General features: G+C 42.2%; 1 protein-coding gene across 2 annotated transcripts in view; it reads left to right on the top strand.

The window, feature by feature from the left end:
* The window catches only part of COMMD2 (COMM domain containing 2), a 10,698-nt gene extending 572 nt beyond the window's left edge, over window positions 1-10,126 (top strand). Inside the window, exons 3-5 of one of the 2 annotated variants that reach the window (XM_019503128.1) lie at window positions 490-572; window positions 1,965-2,138; window positions 10,008-10,126. In XM_019503128.1, the coding sequence (XP_019358673.1) occupies window positions 490-572; window positions 1,965-2,138; window positions 10,008-10,124 (374 nt within the window). In that variant the 3' untranslated portion in view covers window positions 10,125-10,126. Of the gene's footprint in view, window positions 1-489; window positions 573-1,964; window positions 2,139-3,309; window positions 3,632-10,007 lie in introns of those variants that run through there. The other variant, XM_019503127.1, reaches the window with a different exon arrangement.
* The last annotated feature ends 302 nt before the right edge of the window (window positions 10,127-10,428 follow it).

The following is a 10,428-nucleotide window of genomic DNA, read 5'->3' as shown; positions in this document are numbered from 1 at the left end:
GACAGTCCCGGCCTCCGCGGCTCACTGGTCAAAGAGACCCTGCTCCCCTCCTTCTTCTGCAGACGTAGGGAGGGGAGGGTGTCTGCAGTGAGGGGAAGACTTAATGGGGCTGTGTCTAAGGGAAAACCGGGTAACAAACTCCTTGAGAAACAAAGCCCCCTTGTCTGTGAGCTGCGGCAGCACTCGGTGTTGCTAGTGATGAGTATGTGGAGATAAGAGAGCTTGAGTTTTGCCTGGGTGTCCCTTCAATGCAGGCTTCCCTCTCCGAATGGCACTAACAGTGGTCACTTTGCTGTCAGCCCAGTTACCATCCATTTAGTAATAAGTGTACAGGTTGGGGTTCTTTCAAGGTACATAGTCTACCTCAAATCACCCAGAGTATTAAGACTCTTCTGCTGTTTTATTTAATTTTTTAATATTTTATTTAATATTTAACTTTTTTTAGTCTGGGTAGATCAGTGACAAAGTGCTAATCTGTCCTCTTTTCAGGAAAACTCAACGTTACAAGTGATGTTGTTCAACATGGAGTCGAAGGACTAACGTATCTTCTCACTGAGAGCTCTAAGCTCATGGTAAGGATACATTCAGGGTAGTAAGTGAAGGGGTGTGGATTTGAGAGTAGAAACTGGCGGGGGGAAATGGAAAGCTTCTGTGTTAATTCTGCAAATGCTTTGGCATGGGTTCAAGTCAACAAACCACTTTGGTGTTGGGGGGGTAGAACAGAGAAGGTATAAATACAACTTAGTCTGCTTCTCTTAACATCTGCATTTCAGTGATTCTGAAACAAAACTTTACAGCATGGGTGCTTATAGATGTGGAAAAAACAAAACGGTGCTTTACTTTCAGTTTGGCACACCCCCATGCCAAGTATAGCACATGCCCAGAAGAGAAATTGCCTCAGTTTGACTAATTAAACTAGTTAACTAATTGAATCGGCTATTGGATAAAAATGCCAAAAAGCCCCGCTGAAGCGCACAAGCTATACAGATGCTGGTGAGCTGGGTCAAACTGATGTGAATCCTCTTCCAGCAAAGCGCTGTTTTGGTTCTGCCCCGCACTCACTTGACACATCTGTCAGCAGCCCATGTTGACAGTACTAAGCAAATGGATGCAACAATTTAAGATGGGGGGGAAACAATGTAGTATGCTTCAAGGATAAACTGTCCAGTTGAAAGTAAAGGGAAAGTTACATTTTTTGAGAGAGAGCACTTGGACATTGGTTTCAAGAGAGCCTGGAGTAGTGTAAACCAACGTTTTATTGGATTATGTTCGGTATATATGGTATTCTTAAGGCATTTCTTATATCTGACCCAGGCAACATGTGGTTTGGGTTGCTTAGCTTGTGAAATTCTAAACAGATATTGTCAAAAGGTAGCATGGATATTGGCAGATATGAAAAGAATAAACGGAAATTGTATGATAAATAAACCGTTTTCCCATTGGAAAGGTTGCTTACTACTGCTGTCCAGGGATATCTGAATATTGCAAATGCCTGAAAGTAAAAACAAACAAACAAAACGGTCACATCGTACTTAACCGCAGGTAGGCTGGCCTTTTAGTTGAACAGAGCTTCCTGTGGAGCTCTAGTGCAAAACAACAGCAGTTTCCTTCAAGCACACGACCCCTTCCAAAGTTGTAGAAAATGAGAACTGCATCATAATAAAAAATATAGATGATCTAGGACGATCCTACTGAACTGGGATAATCCAAGTGAGAAGAACTTTTTGAATTAGAGTTGCATCAGTTCAGAAATTACAGCCAAAACAAATGAACGTATCAATGTATTAAAATTGAATCAAATGATTATAATTTATCTGATGTTAATGATGCTACACAATTTGTAATAATGCATTATTAATTGCTTTAATACCTAAAAATGAAGAAAATGACAAATATTGTATTGAAGAGCAAGTAAAACAGTACCCAGGTCATTCTTTTTTTAGCTCTAAACCATTACTTTCTAGATTTCTGAAATAGACTTCCAAGACTCTGTGCATGTTCTGGGATTCTCAGAGGACTTGAACAAGTTATTGCTTCAGCTTTACCTTGACCATAGAAAGGAGATCAGAAACATTCTTGGTGAACTGACACCAGAACTACCCAGTTATCATAGCCTTGAATGGAGATTAGATGTGCAGGTAATATAATTTATGTTTAATTAGATCTTTGTTGCATAAATTGATAGCACAGGCTGCTATGAAATAGATATGGTAAATTGCAAAGCTATTTCAGTGTTTGTTTTAATGCAGTTTGAATTCACTGCAGTTTAAATTTGTATACTAAATCAAGGGATAACTTTGTTTGGACTACTTAATTGTTTTTTAAATCTTTGGCATAAAATGAAATTATTTAATTGAAGCAGTAAATACATTGAAGCATTTAATATCAGCGATTTTTAATAATGAAACTAGACATGCATGTGTGTGTTCAAAACTCAGTTTCGGTTTTGAATAATATTGCAGAAATGTTGTGAATTCTTAATGTGATATGTTTCCCTTGCTTTATGTGGGTTCTGTATATGCGAATTCACTCCTTTGCAATGACCCTTTTTTTTACACACAAAACTCGTTATATGCCAGGTAAGTCTGTTGGGGGAGGGTCGTGGCACAGCCCATTGGCTCCAGGCAGGTGGCATCGGCTGCTTCTGGGGCTTCAGCAGGGAGCGAAGCGGAGGGAACTGTCAGTGGCTGCGGGTTGGGGGGCAGTGTGGCTCTTCCTGCTACACGCACCCTGGGAGGACTGGTGGGGCTGTGCTGGGCTCTTCACAGCGGGGCATGTGTCCCCGGATCTGTGTGTGGGATGAGAGCAGGCTGTCCCTGCAGGCTGGGGCCAGCAGTGGCACAGGGCTCTTCCTGGTGTTCTGGGCGGATGGCAGCTTGCTCTCGTCCTGCATGCAGATCTGAGGGGGCACGTGCCCCCTGGGAAGAGCCGGGCGCAGTCCCCCAACCCACAGCCCTCCTGGGTTGCACGTACCAGCAAGAGCTGCGCACCCCGTACCCACTGACAGTTCCCTCCACTTTGCTCCCTGCTGCAGACCTGGATGCAGCTGCACTTCTCCCTGCCCCCCACATCCCTTCCCTAACCCCAGCCTCACTCCCTCCTTTTGTTGCTGCTTTGAGAATGTATCCCTATTTGTTACCTTTATAAACTGGGTTCCCTTTATGCAAATGTGAGTTATACACAGTTTTCTGAGAATGCATAATGTATCTCATACAGCGAGGAAAACCTGTACTAGAGTTCCTAATGTGTTTTGTTCTTTGTAACACTTACTGCTTCCATATCCCCCTCTCATAATCATCTCCCATACAGCTTGCCAGTAGAAGTCTGAGACAACAGATTAAACCAGCTGTAACTGTAAAGCTGCACCTTAATCAGAATGGTGATCAGACTACCAAAGTGTTACAAACTGATCCTGCTACACTTCTCCATCTGATTCAGCAACTGGAACAAGCCTTGGGAGAAATGAAGACGAACCATTGTAGGCGAATTGTACGCAACATGAAATAGCATTTAATTGTGACTGTCACCTCACTAATACATGAAATGAGAGTTTAAAAAAAAAAGTCAATATTCACAGACACAATTTGAAGAAAATAAGCGTCTGGATCAGATGAAAACCTTTCCTGTGCCAGAAACTTAGGCTAGCATTTATAGGCCGAACATCCTTTGGCATCCTTTGGTGCTAACTCTACAAAGCTACTTATTGTAAGATCAAATAACTGTCTTATGCTTGAACTGCATAGTTGGAAATCCTACATACTGCTTATATAGAAGCTTTTATTCACTCAAAATTAGTTAACTTACTTGAAGAGCTTTTTTTAATATCATGTAGGGCTGCTTCAGTGTAATTCAAAGTTGCAGAGTCATGAATATTTACCAAACAATGTTTTGATTGTTTTCCTTCCTTGTTAAAATAAAAAATACACAAGCTAATTTGGCGTGATATTTACCAGATTCTTATTTGTATGATCACTGAAAATAACTTTAAAATGCTCTCCTCTTCCAGACTAAAAGCCAAATTAATATTTCATAGGAAATCTTGTTTCCACTGATTTCAGGAGTAGAAGCAGGATAAAGCAGGAGTTTATTAACATCTTACAGTTTAACAGTGTAAGGATGTTAATAATATAATATGGTATCGCAACCCTGACTTTTAAGAAGGCACTTACCTACCACAGGGAGGCAGTCAGTAATAGCTTTCTCATGGAATTAGTTGGTGTACAAAACTCAGTGGCTGGGCATAAATTAATAACACAGGTTATTTTAGCAATAGCAAAAATATAATTTTGAACTTAGCCATGACGACAGCTTTCAAAGAAAGCTGTTAAGAAAATACAATACAAAAGTGCAACTCTTGCTTCATTTTTTTTCAGTTCTGCTGATTTAAACCATTCTGTGACTTAGATTTCATATTTAGAAGTCGGATATAGCAGCATTTATTTTCTCTGTTTCTTCTGCTGCTGTGGAAAGATGGATTTATAACAGAAACATTGGCTTAATTATTGCAACATAAATGGTGTTACTCTAAAGAAGTCAGTGTCTAATAGTGATGATAAATGCAGAAGTCTGTTCACACTGAAATATAACATTTTGTAGCTTTTGTAACTGGGGTGTTAAATATTTATTTTCATTGTGTTGTTACTAATGGGAGTGCATTATATATCACAGAAATGTTACTGGAGAGAGGCTCAAAGTTTTGTGCTCTTGTCATATTGTCTTCCCCTTCTTCCACAATGATGTGATAAAGACTGCTTCTGTCATATAAAAGAAATTGTCTGTTTTCAAATCCAGTTGTTTTTGTAGTTTGAACTTACGCTGTTTTCAAAGGTATGTTGACCCATAATAGTTCTTGCTATTTAAAAAGAAAGCCTAGTTGAAGATGTTTCAATGTTACCTGTTTTATTTTTAATATTAGTATTCTGGCAGGAGTAAAATAGCCAACAGTCATGGTCCCCTCTATAAAGTCCAAATTAGGTTTTGTTAAGTTCAGATGAGAGTGTTTATTTGATTGCCCATAATCCATTCAGTTTGGTCAGTTGTAATTCATCTGTTGTTGCTGTAATTTGATGTGGGGAAAAAACAGCTGATTGGGTACAGATCTTTTTGTGGTCAGGCACTAGACTTTGAATGGATTTGAAGTACAATGTACCTGCAAGAGGGTTAAGCTGGCTTTGCATTAGTGAAGGTGAAATAACATGTTCCCTTGAACCATGTTCACTCTGGGTTAGATGTAGTGGTGAATTATAAGGTGTTGGATGGAAAGAGCAACACCGTATCTTCCTTCTAACGTCACACCTCTCAAATACATGATCCCTAAGAGGGCCTATTATATTGTAGGTCCCTTGAAATGCTTGTGTGCCCGTCTCTGCTCGATGATCTGATCCTGCGCTGCCTTTGCCCGGGAAACTGGTCTTACTAGCCTAGGACTCTCATGTAGACCCTGGAGGGCTCCTTGATGACCTTCTGGGTATCCCCAAAGCTCTCCTGCCACGACTTCGGATGGTTCTTCAGTGGAGGGGGTCCCCTCAGAGGATGCCTCCAGAGTTGTCACGTGTCTTGGTGGATACGGGGCTCCAACCTTCCCTACACCCCGGCCATATGCCAACTTACGAGACAAGCCTCAGGATCTTCTGTGAATGGCCCCTTTTGATGTTTTCCTTCGTTCCCACGTGTCCCCCTCTGTAGAGCGGCACCTTGGGCTCTAGCCAGAGCCGGAGGGTCTGGTGATGCTCTGCCTTCGGTACTATCCCTCTCAATGCCCTGCACGTTCCCTGACGGACGCCGTTGGTTGTTACCGCATTCTCACATGGACTTCCATCTCCAAACGGGGTCTCTAATTCCCTGAGCCTGGTATAGTGTGGTAGGCTACCCTGCTCTAGACGGGGAACAGAATAGATCTAACTAAAAAAGAAAAGCATGAACAGAATGCTCACCACTGGAGAAGCCCCATGCCACAGGAACAACCCAATGTGAAAAGAAAAAAAATAATGACAAGAAACGCAAGAAGAAAGAGACAAAGAGAAAAAGCAAAGAAAAGAGGGGCAACTGCGGAGAGAGTCCCATGCTCCCTTTGCCCCTAATGCCCCTAGACTGATGCGTCCCCAGGGTCGGGGCCCACGCCTTCACCCTGGCTGGGGTCTCTCTTATCCCCTCCAGGATCCACCTCTTCCCTAAAGTCGCGGCACTTGCCACTTCTGGCCAGAGCTTCCTCACTGGCTTTTCTTGCTGCCATTGCCAGCCTCCCTGCTGGCTTGTCTGATTCCCCCGCTGGTCTTCCCCAGCGTGGGGATCCCCTGCAGCACCTGCGGCCATCACCACTGCTGGCTTAACTGCTGACCCCTTTGATCTTCACCAGTCTTCCCTGGTGTGGAGATCTTCGGCAGCTCCCGCTGGTGCTACCGCTGTTGGCTTCGCTGCCGGCCCCTTTGATCTCCGCCGGTCTTCCCTGGCACAGATCTGCCGCAGCAGCTGGACGTGCTCCGCTCGGCGGTTCTCCGCTGCTCCTCCAACACTCAGCGTCCACACCCCCCCGCCCAGGCTCACAGGGCCGGTTTTTATCTTCACCAGGTGATATCTCTTCGTGACATCACCCACCTGCAGCTGGAGATAGGTGCAGCTGATAAACCGCTCGGGCGGTTTTCCCTGGCGCACCTCCTCGCTTCTCTGGACCCCTGAAACAGGTAGGGGTTTCTCTTCTTTTACTTTCAACTGTGGTCTGCCTCTGGACGAGGCTTACCCCTTGGTCAACCCTGTGTCTCTGGGACAACTTGTGACTTGCTATTTGCTAGTGTAAAGAATAAATATGTAAGGAAAAAGACTTGCTAAATTTTAGCTGGTTGGGAAGAAAAATATTCAAATCGTTTTGTTTCTGTATGGGTGTATTGTGTTGCACTTCCTTGACCTAGGGATAGTATAAAATAGGAAGATACACTGAAGCTTTACTATGTAGTATCTCCATCTTGCTGCTTGTTGTAGTACTTGTTGATCTTGCTGTTTTTAGAGGACAGGCAAAAAATAGTTTATGCTAATTGCAACTTCTTCCTCTTCTCCCTTCTGAAGTCTCCTGACTCAGGCCCTGATCTAAAGCCTACTGAAATGATTAGGAGTCTTTCCAAAGAACTCTGGATCAGGCCTCAGTTGGCTGATATCATTTGCCTTGATCCCATGAGGGACTGCAGATAGCTGTTACTCTTTCCGTCATTTACACTTGCTAGCACCACGGCTGAAAGACTTGGGGGTCATGATTGACCACAAGATGAAAGTGAGCCACCAGCGCAATGTTGCAGCAGGCAAAGCAAACAATTCTCTGGCTTGCATCCATAAATGCTTCTCAAGTAAATCTCAGGATGTCATCCTTCTGCTGTACTTGGCCTTGGTGAGGCTGCAGCTGGAGTACTGCACTGAATTCTGGGCTCTGCAATTCAAGAAGGATGTGAAGAAGCTTGAGAGAGTCCAGAGGAGAGCCACATACATGATCAGAAGGCAAGATAATAGGCCTTATGAAAAGAGGCTGAGAGCCATGGGACTCTTTATCCTGGAAAAGCACGGGCACAGGGGGACCTGGTGGCTGCTTTATATGTATTTAATGGGTGTACATCAGAATCTGGGGGAATGCCTGTTCACCAGAGTGCCCCAAGGAAAAACAAGGACCCAAACGGTCATAGACTCGTCCAAGACCAGTTTAGGCTCGACATAAGGAAATATTTCTTTACTGTCCAAACCCCCAAGACTTGGAATAGACTCCCTCCAGAAGTGGTGCAGGCACCTACTCTGGACTCATTCAAGAAGCATTTGGATGCTTATCTTGCTGGGATCCTTTGAACACCAGCTGACTTCCTGCCCCTGGGACAGGGCTGGACTTGATGATCTTCGAGGTCCTTTCTAGCCATAACATCTATGAAGACTATCTTAAAAAGAAAACTGGTCACAGACTGAGAGAACTTAGTGACTGACACCAAGATTACTTCAGATGTGGTAAAAGAACATGCACAGAGCAATGCACGGGGCTAACTTACAGGTAGGCAACATGATGGGGAGAAGTTTCTTCAGTTCTAATAAATGCAGACTAAACATTAAATAGGTAGCTTTAGCTCACACCAGGCTTGAAGTTTTTTGGGTTTTTTTTTTGGGGGGGGGGTTCATCCCTGTTTCTCCACCACATTTGTGGCAGCTGTACTACATTATGCATAAACTGCACCAACAGAAGACTGTGGTAGTGTGAAGGCAGTTTAAAATTATATGTGAAACATGTTGGCTAGTGAATGTGCAGCACTAATTATTCTGATTTATTCAGTCCCATTTTATTGAATTAGTGTTTCAGTTCTGAAGTGCAGATGTAACACAAAGGACAGAACAAGCTCTCAGTGCTAGTACCCCCTGAGCTTTTGGTTAAGTTCAGATTAGATAGGAAATGTTTACAACTTGAATGTAAATCTTGCCCAGTACTAGAGCACATATAATGAGGAACTAGTTATAAAACAAACAAGTACAACATTTTCTTTATAACTTTGCTTTGAAGAATTGACCCCTGAATGTTTGGAGAGCAAGAGGACCTTTTGCACTTCTTGCAAATTACCTTTGTTTTTTAGCAATGTCCCTCATTCAAATTCAGCTAATGTTTTAAATAGCCAGTCTTTTTTTTCAATTCAGCTTCAGCTTTCTGCTTCTAGCAATACAGAGCTAATTCTGAGCTCGTTTCCATAGCTTAAATAACAGTGAACAGGAAGAGATCTTGATTTTGTAACATGAATAAAGCCTGACTGCTGCCCAAAAAAGGAAAATAAGCTTTAATAGATCTGGGTTGCCTCGTTCACTCAAATACTCCCATTCTAGGCAACAAGACATGAGTGAATAAAGGAGTGAGATTTGGCTCTAAAATCAGCATGTGTTTATGTTGATGTCATACTTTAAGGGCAGCATTGTATAATATCTTTCTCTTTGGGTAGTAGTATTGGTTTCAGTGGGACTTTTTTGTGTTTTAGTGCTATTGAGCATAAATAGGAGTAATGGAAGTTTGGTTATACTACATAGACTGTGACCATACATAGAATCCAGCGAGTCTCGGGCCCTAATCCATTAGTGCAGTACAGCAGCTTTGTGCTTCTCCACCCGTGCAAAGCTTCAGTAAGGTCGGCTTAGTAACCCATGGAAGGATCACAACACAGCAAAGCAAGAGAGTATCAAGTCCCCGTGCAAACTCTTGCATCGCCCTTACAGACTGCTAAGATGGGGGACTGATTGGTGGGAAAGAGCAATGGTCAAACTGTCCCTGGCTGCCAGGGTAGGCCCCAAGACCATTGGCAGCCACTGCAACTTAGAGCAGCTGAAAGACCTCTTGTTTTCTGGGCACTAGGTTTGCATGTAGCCAATTGGGAGTAGACAGTGGCTTTAAGCTTCCTTTGTATTCTTCCTCTCTGTCTTCCACTTGTATGCCTTTGTTTTTAAATATAAAAATATTTTGGAATGCACAATATGGTTTTAGAGCTGTTGCTATAGAGAAATCTGTGTCGTGTGTAATTAATGAAGTTAGCTTTGCTTTATGTAAACACAAAAAAAAGCTTCTGAGCCTAAAATAACTTTCTTTTTTTTTTTTTTTTAGAAAACTTGTTGAGACTGAGAGAATGCAAACTTGGTTTATATATTGTCACTGAATTTAATTATAACTCACAGATAATGGAAGGCTTTAGTAAGAACACTGGTATAAACTTTACAATCAAATAAAAAATAATAATGAAGTATTGATGCTTAAGGCCTTTCATTCAAGAATCTTGAAATAGTTTACAAGCATTAATGAAGTGAATGGAGAGCATCCTGTGAGCAATTTAAGGTCTTGCCACTCTTATGCTCAAAAGCTGTATTGCTATACCATCTACAAACATAGACGGAAAAATTTCCACAGTTTGTCAATCTGATGCATCTAAATTTCACCGTAAGAGATGCTTATGTTCTAAAAGTCAGTATAAATGGCTTCTTTACCAAACAAATCTGTTTCTTATCTTTATTTCAAGATACTGCAACTAGCTTTTCCTGGGCAGACCCATATACCTACCTTGTCCCCTTGGGGAGGTGGAGGGAAGGTTGTGCAGGTGCAGAGGTCCAACTTCAGAGAACAGCTGGCAAGATAAAGGACTTGATATTTAAAGCAGGAGTAGATTTATTTTTTTTTCTAAATAGGACACTGAGCAGGGTTTGACTCCAGCCATCTGCTTCCCACTTGTTTATATTGTTATGTTTCTTTTAACCACTTCAACAGCAGAGGGCAGAAAACTTTCATTTTCTGCATCTACCAATTACAAATAGTTTTAACTATAAAACTATATTCAGTGTTTTGTGTTCTAAAGCGTGGCAGAATCCAGAGACTTGATTGGATATTAGCTTTAAGTATAATGGGTGACTTTGAAATGTTTTTGAGGGGGACATAGTTGACCC

This window comes from Gavialis gangeticus, unplaced genomic scaffold, assembly GCF_001723915.1.
Source record: "Gavialis gangeticus isolate Ggan-Ray unplaced genomic scaffold, GavGan_comp1, whole genome shotgun sequence".
Lineage (NCBI taxonomy): Eukaryota > Metazoa > Chordata > Crocodylia > Gavialidae > Gavialis > Gavialis gangeticus.
Note: the sequence above shows the minus strand (reverse complement) of the source record. Positions and strands in the feature narration are given on the sequence as shown.